The 21,289-nt window shown below is 43.2% G+C and overlaps 1 protein-coding gene across 1 annotated transcript in view; it reads left to right on the plus strand.

Moving 5' to 3' along the window:
- The window catches only part of Slc1a4 (solute carrier family 1 member 4), a 24,726-nt gene that overhangs the window by 443 nt on the left and 2,994 nt on the right, over positions 1-21,289 (plus strand). The window contains 7 exon segments of the mRNA XM_033764382.1: positions 1-416; positions 10,315-10,357; positions 11,662-11,721; positions 13,542-13,708; positions 16,942-17,175; positions 17,574-17,768; positions 18,376-18,510. The exon segment at positions 1-416 is cut by the window's left edge and continues 51 nt beyond it. Coding sequence (XP_033620273.1) covers positions 1-416; positions 10,315-10,357; positions 11,662-11,721; positions 13,542-13,708; positions 16,942-17,175; positions 17,574-17,768; positions 18,376-18,510 — 1,250 coding nt within the window.

The following is a 21,289-nucleotide window of genomic DNA, read 5'->3' on the forward strand; positions in this document are numbered from 1 at the left end:
TGCGCAGGTTTCCTGCGGCGCCACGCGCTGGTGCTGCTCACCGTGTCTGGAGTGCTGGCTGGTGCGGGCCTGGGCGCGGCGCTGCGCATGCTCGAGTTGAGCAGCACGCAGGTCATCTACCTGGCTTTCCCTGGAGAGATGCTGCTCCGCATGCTGCGCATGATCATCCTGCCGCTGGTGGTCTGCAGCCTGGTGTCTGGGGCTGCTTCTCTCGACTCCAGCTCCCTCGGGAGGCTGGGTGGCATCGCCGTCGCCTACTTTGGCCTCACTACCCTGGGTGCCTCGGCGCTCGCCGTCGCCTTGGCGTTCATCATCAAGCCAGGGTCTGATGCGCAGTCTGGCAATCTGGGGCTGAAGGAGTCGGGGCCTCCGCCAATCCCCAAAGAAACGGTGGACTCTTTCCTCGACCTGGTCAGGTAATGCTATCCACTTCTTAAAAGGCACAGTGGAAAAAGGGCAGCTCTCCGTTGTCCTCCGGTTCATACATATACACTCATATATCCTAAGACTTAATTGGCTGCTGGTGGCCTTTAACATTTTTAATATCAAAATAACGTCTGGAGTCTTTGCATGCAGATCACGTTTGCAAACATTGGAGCTCCCCATTCTCTGAGAGCAGCGACACGCCCTTTAACAGTACCTGTCTTAACGTTAGGTAGATGTGTGTTAAGGAAAAGTGCCCTACCTGTGCTTTTCTCTGTACTCTCAGGCTGCCCTCATCGTTAAAAAAAAAAAAAAAAAAAAAGACTGTCCACCACGACTCTGATATCTTCACCCCATTTTCTCCCCACAGTACCCAAAAACTCCTGGAAGGATTGATAAAATTTTGCATGATTTCAGCCTTTGGGCTGTGAAGGAAGCTGGCAAATTTCTGAAGAGTTGTTGGTAGACTTAAGGATGATAGGGCCAGAAGTAGAATTAGTTATGCGGGCTCTTTGCCCACTAACAGCCTCTCCTGGGGACCTGGGACCAATTACTGCAGGTATTGTAACTTTCTTTGTGGGAAGGTGTAAGTTCTAGATAGAGACCATCACTTGGTTTCCACTTACACATTTTATCCAGTGAGATGATATAGTGTAGTTTCCAAAGCCTCTCCTCTTTTGGCTTCTTGTTAATCCAAAGTTCACAGCTGAGGAAACAGCAGCCTGCAGGCATTTACTGATCTAACCAGGTTCAACTGAGTGAGGAGTCCAGCTGGCTCCCCCTCCAAGTTTCTGCTAATTCTGGATTTTGAGCCTTCAAGGTATGCTCTCTTGAGTTATTGAGCCAAAACTCGTTACTGAGTCTGAAAAGCAGCAAATCTGGGCAAAGTGACTTGCCTTTCTGCTGTTTCCATTTGGAAAATGTGATGACCGTCTGCCACTTAAGAGAGTGTTTATCTAAAGTAACAGCAAAAATACAGAACATCTGTATTTTTTTAAAAAAAAACAAAAACCCTCATGAGAAAGACCAAAAGTTCTTCCCAAAAGGGCAGTAAGGGTAGCATATAGGAACTTTAGTCTTTTTTTTTTGGTACCGGGGATTGAACTCGGGTCTTTGCACTTGCAAGGCAGGCTACCGAACCGCTGAGCTAAATCCCCGGCCAATATTTAGTATTTAAAGATTTTTAAATTTTAAGGGCTTTTAAGTGGATACTGAAATAGAAATCGACTAAGGTCAAAAGCACCTTTGCCTTCTTACCTTCAGGCATCAGTCAGCTCATACAGGAGAAAAGGTAAATATGGGATTCAAGACTTCTTTTCTTTCCTTTCTTTTTTCTTTTCTTTTCTTTTCCTTCCTTCCTTCCTTCCTTCCTTGGAAGGGAGTGTATGGTTCAGCTCTGCCACACCTACATGAGAGAGCTACCGGAGGCAGTGTCATAGCTTGTTAGGCTAGGTAAAATTTCATCTGCTTCCAGTAGCTCATGGGTAAAAGCAGACAGGTTGCATGATCCTGCTTTACAGCTGAGGAAACAGACAGAGATTAAATGATTTGCTCAAGTTCATGAAGCAGTTTAGCAAACGAAGGATTAAGAGGACTAGGTCTCCTGCCTTACGATTCAGGGCTATTTCTCCTACTTTCTCTTTTCCCAAGTCAGCATGTTATAGTAACAATGTCTCGTTCCTGGTCTAGTGTCACTATCTCAGAAATGTTTGCTTTAGGCCAAAAGAGGGCCCAAGGAAGCTACAATTGGGCCTGGGAAGGTGTCTCTTTCCCTCAACCAGCAGTTGAGGCGGATCCCCTTGTTTAAAGAAAAGCGTGTGTGTACCTGCTCAGGTTGGGTTGCATGCTGAGCAGCTGGGAGATGAAACTGAGACCTGAGCCACCTGAAAATGTTTCCTGGTCTGGGACTTCTTTGGGTCAATTTTTAAAAATTGCTTCCTTCAAAACCTCATGGATGACAAGTACATGTAACTCTGGGCATATTCTTTGGCCTGTGGGCATATGAATGAAAACAGGGTGTGGATGGGCTGATTTTTTTTGAAGATTATATGAGTTAATCCGCACCTTGCTCATTATCCTGCAGGCCCTTTTGCCTGGTAACACCTGGAAGAATGGGGAATGTCTCTGATGAGTTGACAAAGTTGTCACCAAGGACTTGTGCGCAAGTCTATGTCCTTGTTGTGGAGTGTCCCGGGCTTCCCACAGGCTTTCTCCGCCATGATTTCTAGTTTATCTTTTAAAGACAGAACTGCAGGTCAGACAGAGATAAAGGTTGTAGGTGTTCATTGTGTGTGGTTTTGTTTTAATTCAGAACGTGATTTGCTTTCCAAGCACAATGGGTGCAAGATAACAATGTAGAATGAGGAGTTGGGTGAGGAACCACTGAGGAACAATGGCACAGAGTAGGTAGCAGGTGGGAGAATCAGTGTCCTCCTGAGCCCCCAGAGCTCTGTGCTCAGGAACCTGGAACAGAGCAGGACTTTCAGAACTGTGTGTGACCTTGCTGATTGGCGTCTGACTTCCTATCCACATTGAAATGGTTTAGGCATCAAAGAGATAGAACAGGTTCTGTGGAAACCAACCGTTGTAGGACTTCTTGATCCCCAGCAAATGAAGGTTATCGGTGTGGGACGTATTCATAATGCTTCCATCTTTGTAGTGGAAATCATGGTAATACCTACCTCATAGGACTTTTTTTAGCGTTAAGTATGCCTGTGAAGCTCTTAGAACAGGGCTAGCCGGGTAAATGCTTGCTCTTTATATAAATGGAGCAATGTAATAGATTGGGTTTTCCCAGTTCACATGGGCGAATGGGGATGTTCTTTCTGTAGCCTGAGATAAATGAGGAAAATTGAGAAGAAAGGACTGGTTAGGGGAGCTCAAGATGGCTTGAAGCTAATGTAGGCTTGGAATGTTTTAGAAACCAACTGGCATTTGGAGGAGCAGTGAATAATGACTATGTTGTGGACTAATAGAATGACACTATGGAAAATCTAGAAAATGGAGAAAACTAAACACAGAAGAGCCTTCCCATATGAAATGGGGCAAAAATCCTCATATATCCTCACTGACCTTCCATTTTCTTTTGCCCCTCCCTGACATGCTTGTGGTCTGTTTTATTTCAGCTATAATTTGAAGGGATTGAGACAATTGGCTTCTAACATGCATTCCTTTGGGCACTAAAGTTTGTAGTTTTCAAATGAAGAACTAGAGGCTTAACCACAAAGGTGTCAGGTAGGAACAGCACCTAGCCCAGGGCTTCTGCCTGCCCTGGCTGCCAGAATGGCTCTGGGCTGCTTCTTGTCATGGAGCTGGCTGCTAACAGATTCATGGTGTAAGCACCTTTGGGATTTTATCTGTTGTATGGTTTTCTAGGTTTTTCTCCCCTTATGCTCATTTTCTCCATAGCAGGCAATGCTTGGGCCTTTCCCTTCACAGAGACATGGGATGGACTAATTGGTGCTGGTGTGGGTGATGTCTCTAAAGCCTCAGAAAACACGTTTGCTGCATAAGTGCAGAGAAATCCATTGGAGACTGGGATCCAGTATTAACTAGCTATGGCACAGTCAAAGAAATGAAGTGTGAATCATTTCTTTGAAATCTCGACCACGGTAGCTTTACTTTAACTTTGCTGCTCTGTTTCCTATAGGCAAGGTAAGAGTCTTAGCACACCTAGCAGGAATCTAATTAACAGAGATTTCTCACCCTAACTGGGCACTGAAGAGGAAAAAAACAACAGATTGTACCACCGCAAAGAATAACTGAGTACAACGATAAGAGCATATGCACAGCAGCACTAAAGTCAGCTACCTAGGTTTAAATCCCAGCTCTACCACTTGCTAGCTATACACCAAGTCAGTTAGCCTTTCTGTGCCTCAGTTTCCTCATCTGTGAAATGAGGTTGATAATAATACCTACTACCTAGAACTGCATTGAGGATTATGCAAATTAAGGCATGAATGCCTTGCTGACATTCTATCATGTCCCGGCCTCTCAGGGACAGATGAAGGCTATTTGATACAAAAAACAGGGACAGTTCTTAGTCTTGTTCTCCCAAAAGTTCCTCCATGGTCCAACTCTAGTGTTTTTGGCTGTAATCTAAAATTAAATGTAGGCCCTAAAGAGATGGTACACACACACACACACACACACACACACACACACACACACACACACGTATGCAGATCACCACCACCATCATCATCATCATCATCGTCATTGTCGTCGTCGTCTTGAGCCCACAGTGCTCAGACCCTCCTTGGGTTCCAGCATTGTGGGGCACCAGGATCTGAAGGGGGACATCCCTGTTAAGTGGCCCCAAAACAATAAACACTAATGCTCGTAAATATTTATCAGGTATATATATCATGCCATATCCTGTTCTAGAGTCTTTGAAGTCTCTGGAGAAAAGCATTTTTGAACTTGAAAAAGGAAATAACTTCTGGAACTTTTGCTACACCTTTTTATGTACCTAAGCAAAAGTAAACTGTTTTACATTCTTCTTATATAGAGCCGGGAAATGGCTACCACCTGTGATAATATGATCAGAAGAACAAATAGCACCAGATGTATAATAAAGGGATGTTTTTAAAGTTTTTCATGTTGAGCCACGGGAATCTGCACAGTAACCCAACAGCCATCTTGTGTTTGCCAGTTCAGCCTTGCCTCACACCTGTTAGATTTCTGTTTGTTTAAAATAATATATCTAAAAATTCTTACAGCAGTAGAGAGGCTTGTCCAGCCATTCTGTCCCATTTTGGTCTGTCTTTGATCTCTGGATTTATTAGAATGATCTTGGCATTTTCACGTTTTTTGCTTTGACCCAGAGTGAGAATTACCTTTTACATTACAGCATCCACCTTCTTGTACTCTACTCCATGTACACCAATTAAAGACGAGATCCACCAAATAATGTTTCACATGTGATGCATGCTAATATTTTCCATTCTGTCTAATGTATTTCTTCTTTTTTTTGGTACTGGGGATCAAACTTGGGTCCTTGTGCTTGTGAAGCAGGCACTAAATCCCCAGCCCTAATGTATTTCATTTTTTATAAAAGTCAGGTGAGATGGTAAAAGCCTGTAATCCCAGCACTATGGGAAGCTGAGGCAGGAGACTTACAAGTTTGAGCCTAGCCTGGGCAACTTAGCAAGACCCTGTCTCAAAATTGAAAGGAAGAAAACAACCCAATTCTAATAAATTGATTTTGTGGCCTATTCGTATTTGAGAAACATTGGTCTAGCACATATGTGGAACTGTGTGATTCATGTAAATCTCTCAGGTCAAACAACAGAAAGGAAAAACTTGTGAATCTGAATAAGACAAAGAGCTGTGGGTTAGAAACCGCAACCCCTAATGCCCAGGGAAAAGGAGCAAAGCAACATCACGTGTAAGAAAACCACTTGGTCCTCACTTCCAGGCTCTGGACCTCAGAACTGCTCATCTGTGCTGTCCAGTGGATTGGACACAAGCCACAAGTGGCTATGGAAGTGTATAGTCAAGTGCTCAGTGGCCTCATGGCTGCCAGGGGACAGCAGAAATATACAGTCCTGTAGGGCAGTGCTGGTCTAGATGGAGCATTGGGAGATGGATCATCCTCAGTCCATGGGGCCTCTATGTACTGAGGAGGGACCACCCTAGAGTCCATTCTGCTCGGTGTTCCTTATTTTGAAAGCCTGTGACATTACTGTGTGAACGTGAACAGTTGGGAAAAGTGTCTGGGGGACACTTTTGAATATGTAAGCAGCTGATCCCAGAGCACAGGAGACAGGAAAGGCTGGAGTTCACCACTGTATCTGTGTTGAAAGCTCCAGAAGAGAGGCTGCGAGAGCCACAGAAACACTACACGCCTCTCCTGCAGCTTTGGCTCCTGCCCTATGGAAGCTGGCGGGGACTGCTGGTCTGTGACAACCAGTGAAAGGAATATGCTCTGAGTGCCTAGCTTCAGCTCGCTGCCCTTGCTGGGGACTGCTCTCTCAGAACTGCTGTCATCGAAGGAGAACACAGATATCCCATTGAATGCATATAGTTTTTGGTTGTAGAATTTCCTTTGCAGTTCTCACTGTATTCTTAAATACTTTTTAAGCTATTTTGAGGTATGTTTTATATATAGTAAAAGGTACTTAGGTATACAGTTCAGTGAGTTTTGAGAAATGGATAATTCACAGAACCATCAACACACCTGATGCACCAAACGTTGCCATCACCTGAAAATCTGAGCCATCTCCATTCTCCACCTCTGGCCTTGGCACAACTCATGGGCTTTTTATTGCCATCAATTAGATTTTCTTGAGTTTCCTATCCTTGGAATCATTCATTATGTCCTTGTCTTTGGCTTCTTTAGCTTAGCATTGTACTATATCCATGTTGTTGTTTGTATCAGTAGTTTCTTGTGTGCTTATCAGTAGTTGGTTCCACTGTATGTATATATCACCATCTGTTTCTCCATCTATCATGGACATTTGGGGTTTGGGGGTCTTAATAATGCCATTATTCATACCAGTCCTTTTTGCAGATATGTATTTTCATTTCCCTTGGGTAAATTGCTGGGTCGTATGGTAAAGATATGTTTAACTTTATCAGGAACTGCCAAAAATACATTGTTTTCTTATTAGGAACCTGATGTTTTTGGCAGGAATTCCATGTGATCTATACCCCTCTGTTTCCATTGGATCTCATGGATGGCCTGAAAGCAAGTTCTGAATTAGAGGCCATTCTGGATGAAATGTTATCAGGTTATCTCTCATGATAAAGAAACCAAACAGGGCTGGGGATTTAGCGCAGTGGCTCCAGCACCTGTCTTGCAAATGCAAGGTCCCAGGTGTGATCCCCGGTACCAAAATAAGGAAGAAAGAAACCAAGCAGGACAGGAGAAAATATTTTTTCTTTTGCAGTACCGGGGATCATACTCAGGATCTTGCTCTTGCCAGGCAGGCATGGTGCCACTGAGCTAAATCCCCAGCCCTGGAGGATTTTAATAAGTATTGTTGTGGTCTTTGGAAGAGCCCATTTCCAGACTGTGAGAAAGGCTGTGCTCACAACAGTGGAAGAATTAGTTAATGCCTGAAGGCTGGGAGGTATTTGTAGGAGAAATGGTTCCCTTGGGAAAGGTGGAGGTTTTCTACCTTGGCTGTTACCTTAACTTCCCTATCCTTACTGAGACAGAACACTGGATGGCTCAATGGGAGCTCCTGAGGGCTGTCAAGTGATAGATGTAGAAGAGGGAAACTTTTTTTTTTTTGCCCCTGAGGATTGAACTCAGGACCTCACGCTTGCAAGGCAGGTGCTGTTCCTCTGAGCTACATCCCCAGCGGAACAGGGAAACTTTGAAACAGGGCTCTTTCTGCTTCTGATTAGACCAGCAAAAAGAATTAGATACCAAACCTGGCCCACAGGACTGAGATAGGTAAGAGAGTTGCTTTGCAGAAGTAATAGACAGATGTAAGTTGCTGTTCACCTGTATACCAAACACTACCCAATGCAAGTATATTAAATATACCCTTGATAAGAATCAAATTTCTGATCACAATTTTGCAACAGTTAATTCACCCAGAGATCACCTTTTTCTGATTAAATATGCATGGGTATTTGCTGGCATTTTCTAAGTATGTTAAAAGCAATTCAGATTTCATAGGCAAGTAAGTTTGGGAAGTGCTGTATTTGCAGCCTTTAAATGCTAATCATCTGTGAGGGCACTGGGCGTGTTCTAATCAAGTGTATTTGCATCTCATTAATCTCGTTGGCTGGTGAACTAGTTATCTATTGCAGCATAACAAATGATCATAAATATAGCAGCTTAAACTTATTCCAGAGATCAGGAATCTTGGCATTTGCTTCAGAGTCTCTTACAGAGCTGAAACTAAGGTGTTGGCCAGAACTGGGGTCTCATCCAAAGGCTTGACTAGAGAAGGATTTGCTTCTGGGATCATGTGGTTGTTGGCAGAATTCAGTTCTTTGAGGACTGGACAGGGAGCCTTGGTACCTAGTTTCTTGTTGTGTGGGTTTTTGGAGCATAGCTGCTGCTTCATCAAAGTGTGTAGGCCCAGGAGACAATTAGAAAATTCAGCTAGCAAGATGGAAGCTATAGTTGTATGTAAGAGATCATGGAAGGGATATCCTGTCCCCTTGTCTGCATTCTGTGGGTTAGAAGCAGGGCTGGGAATTTAGCTCAGTGGCACCACTCCTGCCTTGCAAGCTCAAGATCCCATGTTCTAGCCCCTGTACAAAAAAAAAAGTAAGTCATAGGCCCCACTCACAGTCAAGGAGGGTAGATTGGGCAAAAGTGTGAAGATCAAGAAGTCATCTCAGGTCTGAGGCTACTGTGTTGTACCTGCCCACCTCTGAAACTCAAAGTTTCAGAGTGCAAACACATAGTTGCCTCCAGGTTCCTGTGCTGGTAAACAACCCAACCACAGAAGAACCAGCAGATAGTGTGGCACAAGTTATGAAAGATGATCCTAAGTCATTTGTTTTAGACTTTCTCTTCTTGTAGAAAGTGGATAGAACAAATGGTCTATTATCTGGAATATAATTTCTTTTATATCAAGACCAGCATCCCACACAGAACCTAACACAAAGGAAGCCCTCAATAAGAACTGTTTGTGTGACCTGAGCATGGTGGTGCACACTTGTAATCCCAGAACTCTGGAGGTTGAGGCAGGAGGATCACAAGTTCAGGCCCAGTTTGGGCAGTTTAATGAGATTCTCTTTCAAAAATAAAAAGGGGCTGAGGATGTAGCTCAGTGTGGAAGCCTTGAGTTCATTCCCTAGTACCACAGAAAAAAGAAAAAAAATTGTGAATAGATTTTGGACTTAATTGATTTTGTTGCCTTTCTTTTATGACAATACTTTATATCCCTCATTCTAAATGAATCACAAAATAAAATTTACTTTCAGGAAGTATTTCAAAATATAATTTAACTAATCCAAGAGATACAAAGAAAACAATTATAACACAAACAACTTTTCAGTAAGTATATACTCTTAAAGAAAGGGGTTGGATGTTTGCCCCTGAATTTAGAATTACAACTAATGAGTGTCTGTAAATGCAGACTGATACTTAATACTGAAGTGTGAAGTTAAGGACTCAAATCCTACAACTTGCCATTAGCAATGTGATTTTCCAGGAAGATAAGCAATTCTTGGAAAAATTTTGAACAACAGTAATCATCATCCAATAATTTAGTGCATTCCTGGAGAATTCAGTGCATATTCATATTGTGCAAGGGGAAAAAACCTTGTTTTGGAGTTAGTCCAGGCTCACTTAGTTATAAGTAAGGTTTTTATGTATAGATTCATTGTGTAGGTCATTGGAAACCATAAAGGCCTTGAGACAATTCTTTGTGTGGGATCTTATTGCGCTTTTCAGGACAGATGTCTGGGACCTGGCACTTAACCCTGTATACTCTTCCCTCAATTCTAGAAGTGGCTCTTACTGCAGCAACAGAAGGATCCCTGGGATTTTGCTAGCAGACAGGTCCACTTGCCATTGCAAAGCACTGGGGGCTTAACCTGAAGAGAGGTGAAAGGAAACCATCAAGGTTGGATTGGACACAGTTAAGCCTGAAGCTCAAGGAACATCATGAGACAGAGGGCGGTGTCCACCTGGTCTGGGGCTGTAGCTCAGGTGCAGAGCACTTGCCTGGCATACACAGACCCTGGATTCCATTCTTAATACTGGGAGGAAATGTGGTGCATGCAGAAGTACTACTGGGGGGTGGTGAGTAGCTGAGGCCAGTTGGGGTGATTAGGTCAAGCAAAGGACTACAGTATCTATATCTGGGTATGGAAGGAGAGAGAACATGCATTAGACTATTAGGAATGGATATCCCAAAGCAGACCCTTTAACAATGAATTTTAAGAATACTGACAAAATCCTTTCTTTCCCAACAGAAACCTGTTTCCCTCAAATCTTGTGGTTGCAGCATTCCGTACGGTAAGTTTTGATAACTTTGCCAGATACATGAAACTTTGATGGTGGAGAAGTATAAATCACTGCTATTGAGTTAAGTAAGTAGATTATGGAGGGACCAACCATGTGGTTAACAAAATTGGATAACGTCCTAAGCTTTCATTGATAGGCGCCTGGAATTAAAAAAAAAAAAGAATAAGCCGAAAAACCTCTTTTTAATTTTATTTTTTGCACTTGGGATCAGACTCAGGACCTTGCGCTTGTGAGGCAGGCAAAAAAACTTTTAAATGTCCCACTAATTTCAAAGTCTTTTATCACTTAGGTACTTAGGAAATAGCCTCAAATCACATTTTAGGGATGTCAAATATTGTAAAATTTTTAAAAAATACATTCCTACTTTTTAGTTTATTATAAGGGCCACGTGTGTGTACTCATTACAAAAACTAAAAATACGAACAAAAAAAAAAGGAAGGAAACAAAAATGACCCACAGTCTCTACCTAGAGCTGAACGTCTCTGCCTCTCTGAAGCAGAGATGATGATGAGTGAAGCTCAACAAAGGCCGAGCTCACGAGAGAGACAGGCACAAAGCAGGCCCAGGTCTGTGCCTCCCAACGAACTCGTCTCGACAGTTCTGGAAGCAGGTGCCCTAAGGAGGGGTGAGGAAGGACTGGGCTCTAATAAATCCCACTCTGTAGTGCAGGCTGCCACAAGCAGTACCTGTGGGCACTATGCAGGGCATGTGAAGTCAAGCAAACTATTGAACAGTGCAAGAGCGAAATCTCACTTCGGATGAGTGAGTCTGCTGGATAACTGCACCAGCAGATGCCATCTTGCCTCACATTCCTGGCTTTGAAGAGTGAAGGCTCATGCCAGATGAGAAACAGATGCTCCGGGCAGTCATGCTCAAATAACTTCTGGAACAAAGTGGGACATGAATAAATGAATGAAAATGAAACAGCACATGGCAAAGTGAACTTTGGCATTATGGAATCAGTGCCAGATTTCTTCAAGTAACATGAAATAGATCAACTATTGGAAATAATCAAACTGTTAGCGGGAAATTGAGCATATCTCCAAACCATTGCCCAAGGAATCTCTGTTTCTCTGGGTCCCTAAATAACCCTGAGGCTACTTGAAGGATGTGCTGCCTTGGTCTTAATGTAACTTTTATACAGTTCTCAGAGCTCCCTGTCAGGCCAGCCAAGTGAAGCATGCCCAGAACTCTCTGGGAGTATTGCCGGAAGTTGCCAGAGGCCGGCCATGCCCTCCCTCTGGGTGGGTCTAATCCTGAGCACTAACAGCAGATTCTCTTCTTTTCCATCACAGTACGCTACTGTTTATTATGTGAGCAACACCACCAGCTTTGGAAACGTGACCAGGGAAAAGGTAAGTCTCTAGAAGATATCTTGTGAAAAATCTTCATAAAGCTAATATTTCTTAAGGGACATTTATGATGTGTCTTGTTCTCAGCCAGGTGGAACTTTAGTATTTGAGTGGACTATTAACGCCTAAAAATTGGGCTTGCTTCTTAGGTTACTTACTGATGTGGCTAAGTGCCTGCATTGGAATCCTCAGAGGATCTGTAAAATATTTTCCAATACCCCTATAGTATCGTGAAATATAATTAGAAAGTAACTCAACCTCCCCCTGCTCATTTTTTAAATAAATGTAGTATAAGGGAGAAATAAAAATAATTTATGCCAAAATAATCCTTATTTTACCTTGTAAATGTACAATTATACTAGAAGACATAATGAAGTTTTCAGATATTTGCATCTGCTTGGAATGAGTAAATTTGGATTTGAAAGCACTGAGACTTGAGCTGGCCATGATGATATAGTCCCAGCTACATGGGATGCAGAGGCAGGAGGATTGCTTCAGTCAAGGAGCTCCAGCCAGTATCAAAGTGAGACCCTGTCATTCATAGATAGACAGATAGATAGATAGATAGATGCAGTGAAACAGAATTCAACTAAATATTGTTGTTACATTTTTCCTTATTTACACATTTTGAAATAAATGCTAAATAAATATTTTTATCTGCATATAAAATCATCCTGATTTTACCACAGCTACAACTACAGATTGACATGTGTTATACTTGTTTCTTGGATATTAGCACTTTGGCTTTTGGCGACACAATTTCCTAAAATGACAAATGGTAAAGCTGAGAACAAAATGGAATTTTCCTTGAGTTTGTATCAACTGGATATTACTGAAAAGTCCAGTACATATTAAAACTGTAGGAAAAACATCTATTTATTTGTAAAATGGAGTTAGCCCAAGTTAAGATTATTATAACAAGATTTTCCCCATATTAATGTCTAGTGGGATGTTCAGAAAACCTTCAGTGTAGCAGGGCCTGTACTTCATTGCCTGAACCTTTCAGCACATTTGCATTCTTCGCATCCTAGGATTACTTCCCAGTAAGACACCACAATCATAGCAGCCACTACCACCGTCACCCCATCCATACACATTGATGTAATCAGTAATCACTGATTTTAAAGGGTCAGAGAGTGTGTGGAGGTCCAGCTGGGCCTCTCTGCTAATCCCTGGTTTCTACAGCTTGGCTCACTGGGTGGTGGCTGTCAGCTAGGGCTAAGTAGGTGGCTCAGCTCTGTGTGCCCATCTACACAGCCCAAGCCCTCCACTCTGACATAGCATTTGAGCCTAGGCCAACCTGATCAGGTAGAATTTATTATCCCCACTACTAGTTCTCTGATGTGATGGTCTTCTGACGCTAATTCAAATTATCAAAACTGACAGTGAAGCGTGAATCTTAGAACGCTAATTATCTACAAGTTTTGATAGATGTGGCCTTCACTATTTGCTCACAGGGGATGCTGCTGACCTGTGAGCTTCTCCCCATTTTTAAACAGCATCCAGAGTGAACTAGGTGAAACTTTCACCTGTTGACTTTCTGTATCCTCCACACCATCTCCCCTTAAGTTTTCTACTCTTTTGTTCATAAAATCACTAAAGATTAAAGAAAATGAGACTTGGGCCAGGGATTTAGCTCAGTGGTTCCACCACCTGCCTCACAAGCACAAGGTTCTGAGTTTGATCCCCGGTACCCACCACCCCAAAAAAGAAAATGAGTCTTTTCTTATTCTTGATGCAGTGTTTGGGCAGATGAGGATGATAAGTAAATTCTTATTCATCTGTTGTGATCCTTGACTCTTCTCTGTCCTCTGGTCCTGCAGATTCCCATTGGTACTGAGATCGAAGGGATGAACATTTTAGGATTGGTCCTTTTTGCCCTAGTCTTAGGAGTGGCCCTAAAAAAACTGGGCTCTGAAGGAGAAGAGCTCATCCGTTTCTTCAATTCCTTCAACGAGGTGACAATGGTGCTGGTGTCCTGGATTATGTGGTGAGTGTCACTCCACTGCCTCCTCTCTTTTTTCTGACATTATGAGAAGGACCTGACTTTGCCATTCTAAGTTGTCCTCTTGGACTCCTTGACCCAGTGCTTTGTATGTGGTTGCTGTACCACAGGTTAGGCATGGTACAGGGGTGAAGGAAGGGGAGAAGCCTTCTCCTGTCCAGAACCTCTGGTAATTAGCTGTGCACCATAGTTGTTAGTCATGGCCTTGGTGCACAAACTGACCCATTGGTTGTTCTATCTCTGTCATCTGTTTATGGGTTCCCAACATCAGCCTATTTCAGTCAGTACCCATGTCATATGCAGTGCCCTTACCATCGTGTGCAGCAATGAATTCCATCCATTTACTGTCTACTGCATAAAGGAAGACTCATTCATCTTCTGACTTCAGAGAGACCCCTCACAAGTTGACAGTGTAGCCCAATGGTAAAGCATTTCCTCGTATGTATTAGGACCTCAGGTTGATTATCGGCACCAAAAAAACACAGAGACCCCACAGTATAGCATTTCACAATGTGGAGAATAAGCCCATCTTCACCTTGAGGGTTTGTAAACTTGGAATGATCTCTTTTTTTGCTAAGCTTTTAATGTATGAATGTTTATTTGTATAATAGCAATGAAAGGAGGATTGTTTAGTAAATACCACTAGATTGATTCCTGATGAAAAAGTAAAAATTTGACTAGCTCCTTCAAAACAATCCCCCAGAAATCATACCAGCTCCACTACTCATACCTCAGAAGCTTTTCCTGCTGTTGCAAAGGAAAGCCTGAACTCTATGGCTTTTAGCTTCTACCAATTAGCTGGTAAGAATTAGCTTATGTTTTCACACACAAAGTATTTCCTCATCATCAACCCTTGAGAACCTAGAACTTTTCTCACCTTGATGGCCTTGGGGAACAGCTAGAGTTTCAGGAGAAGTTTGAAACTGAGTAACAGGCCAAATCTGAGCCCTCTCAGTGGTGTTTTTCTTGTTCAGGCTGAAAATTCCAGAGCTTGACTCCGTCACTGCAAGTAATGACACATCATATGATTGTTGTTCTGGGGAGAAAACTAGTATTTTCTGAAAGGAGAAAGTATTTTCATTCAAAGCCATGTTCTTTCTTGGCTTATATCTTGAGTCTAAAAATAATATTCCCAGTTCAGGACAATTTGTTTTCAATCTGGAAACCAGTTTAATGGTTCCTTCAGGTTGATACCTACATAAGTAGGTATTTCAGTGAAGCAGATCATGCTGGGTCAAACTACAGAGAACAATTTGGCAGTACTATACCACTAAGATACCAAGGGGTAGAATCACTTCTTGGTGTCCCTACCTAAAGAAGACAGGCATGGGGACCCAAAGAGCATGTGTACAGTGGTATTTGTACTGATGAAAACCTAAGAACAATTTAAATGTTCACCAGGAAGACAATGGCAAAATAACTGATGGTATATTCATTCTGTAGAAATATTTTTAAATAGTGAGGTAATGGTGGAAATAACCCCAGTGTTCATCACCTCAATTGATGAATGACTAATAAATTGTGGCATACTTGTAAAATGGAATAGTATTCAGCCTTAAAAAGGAAATTCTGACACATACTACCACATGGGTGAAACTTGAGGACATTTATGCTAGCTGAAATAAACCAATCACAAAAGGACAAATGATGTATCATTCTACTTTTATGTACCCAGAGATTCAAATTCATAGAGACTGAAAGTAGAACAGTGGTTAGCAGGAGCCAAGGGGAGGGGAGATGGGGAAGTGTCACTGTTTCGTGCATTCTGAGTTTCACTTTGGGATGATGGAAAGGTTCTGCAGGTAGATGGTTACACAACAGAGGCAATTTATTAAAGGCCACTGCACTATACCCTTAAAATGGTTAAAATGGGGCCAACCCACTTTCCAGGTGGCTCCTCTCTAGCAACAGCTGTCTCTCTTTCAATAAATATTCCTTACTCGTAAAAAATAAATGTTTAAAATGGTGAACCTTATGTGTATTTCACCACAATAAAAAATGGCCAGATGTATAATGGCGCACAACTACAATCCTAGCTTCTCAGGCTAAGGCAGAAGGATCACAAGTTCAAAGCCAACCTGGGCAACTTAGCAAAGCCCTGTCTCTCAAAAATAAAAATGCCTGGGGGCGTGTAGCTGAGTGGTAGGGTGTCCCTGGCTTCAATCCCTAGTACTTCATAAAAAGAAGAAAAAGAATGAGGTAGATTTTTAAGTATTGACCTAAAAAGATCTCAAAATCATGATGTCGGATGCAAAATAAACATAAGACTTAAATACATTCCTATCTGAATACATAGGAAGCAAGAGTAGTTATCTGACAAGGGTCCAGATTTGGGTCTAATCTATAATGTTTTAACTTTTTGAAAGGAATATGTACTTGTGTATTATTATGGGATTTAAAATTAATAACATAGTTTAAAATAGTGCTTGAAAGAAAACTCAAACAGTGGCACTGGCTCTCTGCACTGGATGCTGGAGGGACAGACATGAGAAACTTTACACTATCCACTTCGGTACCCTTTGAAATTTGAATTATGTGATGTTATTACTGATGTACTTAAAATTTACAAGGTCAATCGTTATAAAATTCTTCATGAATTGATATTACATTCAAAAGAACTGATTTTTGTTCTTTGGTAGCTCTCATGATTCATTCCTTCCCCTTCTGCCTTTAAAAAAAACTTTCATGTTCTGAGCATGTTCCCAGAGGGTCATTGTCAACGACTTCTTCCCACGGGATCATGTTTTCCAAACCGCAAGGAATGTAAACTTCACAAAAGTCCCAGATTTTAATTTGTATCTCAGCAATTCTGTGAAGTCAGTGTTAGTCCTCTGTGTTTCTGAGTTCTCAGGACAAGCCCGAGCAAAACCAAAAGTCAAAGCTCACAAACAATCTCGGGGACTTTGATCTTGCCTTCCTGGCCTTTCTTCTGGGAGCCTGCGAAGTCAGTGGCACCCATCTGTTGAGAACATATGTAGCCAAGGGAAAGAAATCTCATTCTGGTTCTGACTGCATTACTCATAGAAGTCACCTTCATTTCACTTAGTCTCACAACCTGTAAAATGGAGATAGTCTACCTCCATCTTTTTCTGTGTTCAGGATTAGCCTAGAGAGAGATGGAGACAGGCTGGTTGAAAATCCCTACCCTCTGTTGGAAAGGCCTAGCACCCCCAGCCCCTCCAGCCCACCTTCCTGACAGGTCCGTGTTTCTGCTTTAGGTATGTACCTGTGGGGATCATGTTCCTAATTGGAAGCAAGATCGTGGAAGAGAAGGACATCATCATGCTGGTGACCAGCCTTGGGAAATATATCTTTGCTTCTGTATTGGGCCATGTTATTCATGGAGTAATTGTTCTGCCACTTATTTATTTTGTTTTCACACGAAAAAACCCATTCAGATTCCTCCTGGGCCTTCTCACGCCATTTGCGACAGCATTTGCCACCTGCTCCAGGTGAGTGAGCTCAAGGTGCGCTCAGCTGCTCTGAGCCTTATTCGCATGAAACCCAGTGAACCCTGTGGGAGATGCAGAGCCAGTTCTTTGTCCTCTTGGCAATATTTTGCTCTGAGGCAATCTGTGCTTCTTGAGAAAGTTAGAACAGGTGAATCCAAGCAAATAATATAACAAGGAAAACCAAGAAGTCATATTTTTAAATACTTCGAGAGTCAGCAAGCCTTGTATTATGTTAGACACTTCAAACAGTTCTGGTTTTCCCTCTTAGTTCAAGGGAAGAGAGACAGAAACTCAGATGGTGCTAATTGCTCTGTTCTGGGGTCTAACATGAGTCATGGAGTAGCCCGGCTGGGAGCAGCCCTTCTCATGGTTGGTTGCTGTATTTTTTCCATTTCTAGCTCAGCAACACTTCCTTCCATGATGAAGTGCATTGAAGAAAACAATGGTGTAGACAAGAGGATCAGCAGGTTTATTCTTCCCATTGGGGCCACCGTGAACATGGATGGGGCCGCCATCTTCCAGTGTGTGGCTGCGGTGTTCATTGCCCAACTCAACAATGTGGAGCTGAATGCAGGACAGATTTTCACGATTCTGTGAGCACATTAATCTCTCTGTCGTCTTTGGAGCTGGCATAAAACTTGAGGATTGGTTTTTTTTTTTATTATTACCTTTGAAAAACCAAGATCCCCATAACTTGGTGTCTCATTTGTAAAGTAAGGACAGTGTGGATTCATTGCAGTCATCCCTCCACATCCTGAGGCATTGATTCTAGGATCACCAACTTCCCCAACAAATGCCAAGTCCAGGATACTCAAATCCCTCACAAAAAATGTTGTAGTACTTTCGTATAACCTACTCACATTCACTTTAAATCATCTCTAGATTACTTGCAATACATAATACAATGTAAGTACTATGTAGCATCTGATATATACTATATTGTTTAGGGAGTCATGATAAGAAAAATGTGTGTACATGGTTAGCAAAGACACGGTTTTGACTATGGCTGGTAGAATCCATGAATGCAGAACCTGAGGATTTGGAGAGCTGACCTTCCTTGCAGAGTGGGTCATCTCTTCAGCTCCCAGAATCTGTAGTGGTATGATTTTTCAGTTTCTTAGGCATGGCTGCCATGTTCTGTATTTCTTTATGCCCCTCCTTGCTCCACGGTAATGACTGAGCCTTCTCTGCTATCCCCAGAGTGACTGCCACAGCATCCAGTGTTGGAGCAGCAGGTGTGCCAGCTGGAGGGGTCCTCACCATCGCCATTATCCTGGAGGCCATTGGCCTGCCCACCCATGACCTCTCTCTGATCCTGGCTGTGGACTGGATTGTGTAAGTAGCTAATGTTAAGGACATGTTATCTTACTTACTTTTTTCTCATTGCTGAGACAAAACACCTGATGGCCAAAGTTAAAGGAGGAAAGGTTTATTTAGCTTACAGTCTGTAGAGGTTTCAGTTCATAATAGGCTGGCTCCACAGCAGGGTGATATGGCAGAGGGGTGTCACAGAGGAGAAGCAGTTCATGGTGGGCAGAAGGCAGCAATCAGCAAGCAAGCAATGACCTCTCTGTCCCTTATAGTTTATCCAGGCTACTACCCCAAGAGTGGGGTAACCTTAATCCTATCCGGAACTATGCCAAACCAATCAGTAGACTAATTTAGTAATCACACACCCTTGATCCCAGCATCACACACTCTAGATCGAGCCACCTCTGAAAAGCCTCACCTATAACAACATGCAGCTTTGGAGGTACATCTAGATATAATCCATAACAACAATTAAAAAAAAAAGAATGCCTTCTTAGATTCCTTAGGAGCTTGATACTCCACTAGGGATGTGGTATACAGAGAAATTTAAAACATGCTCCCTACCTTGTGAAAGAGCCTACAGTTGAACTGGCAAGCCCAGAGTTAGAAGTAGGAGAAGTTAAACATAGTAAGGGTCAAATGCCCATTAACACCCATGAATGACCATGATGTCCCCCTGATGAGAATTTGCTCATAGTGTCCAGTGAAGTGAGGATCCAGTGCCAGGCCCTCAGCACAGCCTAGAGGCACAAGTGCCTGTGAAGCTGACAGCTGCATGGAAGCCATAAGTAGTAGGAACACTGGTCCTTCAGGAATGGTGTCCCTGGCCTGGAAATATCTGGGGAGCACTTTCTGTGAGAGAAAGGGACCCCGCTAGTGCAAGGGACTTGGGCTCCGGTCGGGCACAGCAGATGAGGAGTCAGGTAAGGCAGGGATCTGGACCAGGCTCCAGGGCTCCTATAAAGACATGGAGGAGCCAGGTATGGTGGCAAATGCCTATTATCCCAGTTCTCAGAAGGCTGAGGCAGGAGAATCACCATGTTCGAGGCCAGCCTGGGCTACATAGTAATCTCTAGGCCAGGCTGCACTACATAGCAAGATCCTGTGTCAAAAAATGAAATAAATAAGAAACAAAGCAATTTCCGGATTTTTATTCCTTAAGTCTAACAATACCTTTGGCAGGTGTAAATAACACCTGTTCAGCAGAGGTGCTGATGTTGAGGTAGCAGAGCACATAGAAGGAAATGAGGCTAAAAGCCCGGTCACCTGGGTTCAAACGGGGGCCTTGCCATGTAGTTGTCGCCTATTGTGAACTCTCATGTGCCTTGGTCTGCATCTGTGCAGAGGGAATCGTGATAGAAGATACACAATTGTGGTGAGGCTTAATGAGTCAGCACCTGCACTGTGCACAGAATACTGGGACACGTGGGAAAGCCCTCAGTCCACAGCAGTGAAGAGAGAGTCCTGCCAGGCTTGTCACAGCCGGGTGTGTGGGAATCTGAACACAAGTGCCTGGCCCTGGGCTCTTGGATCCTACTGATGGGCAGTGCAGCTCTTCTTACTTAAAGCAGCTGCTGTGAATCCTGAGGGCTCCTCAGAGGAGTGAGAATGGTGTCGAGTGGAGAGTACTGTTGTCCAGATACCTCATCAGCAAGAGCTTCATCCCTGAACCAGTGACTTGGACGGCTCCAGTGCAGGCTTGAAGCCTGTCTCCATCTTCCCCAGCTGTCTTCTGTGCGTGGAGGAAGGGACACAGGCCCCAAGCTGCCAGCCCAACAGAGATCTGAAGTCACACAAGCCCTCCAGATACCCATGGCTTCTGACCCCATAGCCAAAGTATCTCGCTTCTCTTCAAAATGGGTGCAGTACCTTCTCTGAGCTCCAGGCTCAGGGCAGGTATTGGGCTTATCTGTAACGAGTAGGCTTCTAGAAAGAACAGTGCTGTTTCCTGTGAAATGATGTTTGCTACAGCCATGGAATGCACATGAGGGCTGGTCAGTATCCAGGAATGACCTGGGTGTGGTGCTGCATGCCTGGAATTCCAGCACTCAGGAGGTTGAGGCAGGAGGATCACAAATTTGAGGTCAGCCTGGGCAAGTTCATGAAATCTTATCTCAAAAAGAAAAAGTCTAGCAGTGAAGCAGCCCTGAAATGAGGACAAGGATAACACCAAGGGTGATACCAAGGGTGACACTATTACATGCAATCTTGCACAATGGTGTCTGTTACATACAAAATACATGCGCAGAAAGATGGCTGGAAGGAGCTAGATCACAGTGTTGACACCAGTTTGCTCAGAGATACAGAAAATTAGTAAGTGACTTTTCATTTTTTTCGACAAGATCTTGTGTAATTCAGAATGGCCTTGAACTCACTGTGTAGCCCAGGATGGCCTTGAACTCACATCGATCTTCCTGCCTCAGCCTTCTGAGTACTGTATTACAGGCGTGCACCACCACACCTGGCACAACTTTTGCTTCCTTACACTTCCTTTTTACCAAGTCTTCTACAATGAGGGTCTATTATATCTATAAGAATAAAAACTGAGGGCTGGGGATTTAGCTCAGTTGTTCCGGTGCCTGCCTCACAAAAGCAAGGACCTGAGTTCGATCCCCAATACAAAAAAAACTGAGTTGGGCATGGTGCCCACCTACTCGGGAAGCTGAGGAAGAGCACTGCAAGTTTGAGGCCAACCTGGGCAACTTAGCAAGACCTGTTTCTGAATTTTAAAAAATATTGTAAGACTTAAGTCTCACTTTTACTCCTGGAGCGTGAACAGCCAAGAGGCTTCCTCGATGCTGGG

Source organism: Fukomys damarensis, unplaced genomic scaffold (genome assembly GCF_012274545.1).
Source record: "Fukomys damarensis isolate Sample0158 unplaced genomic scaffold, DMR_v1.0_HiC HiC_scaffold_2, whole genome shotgun sequence".
Lineage (NCBI taxonomy): Eukaryota > Metazoa > Chordata > Mammalia > Rodentia > Bathyergidae > Fukomys > Fukomys damarensis.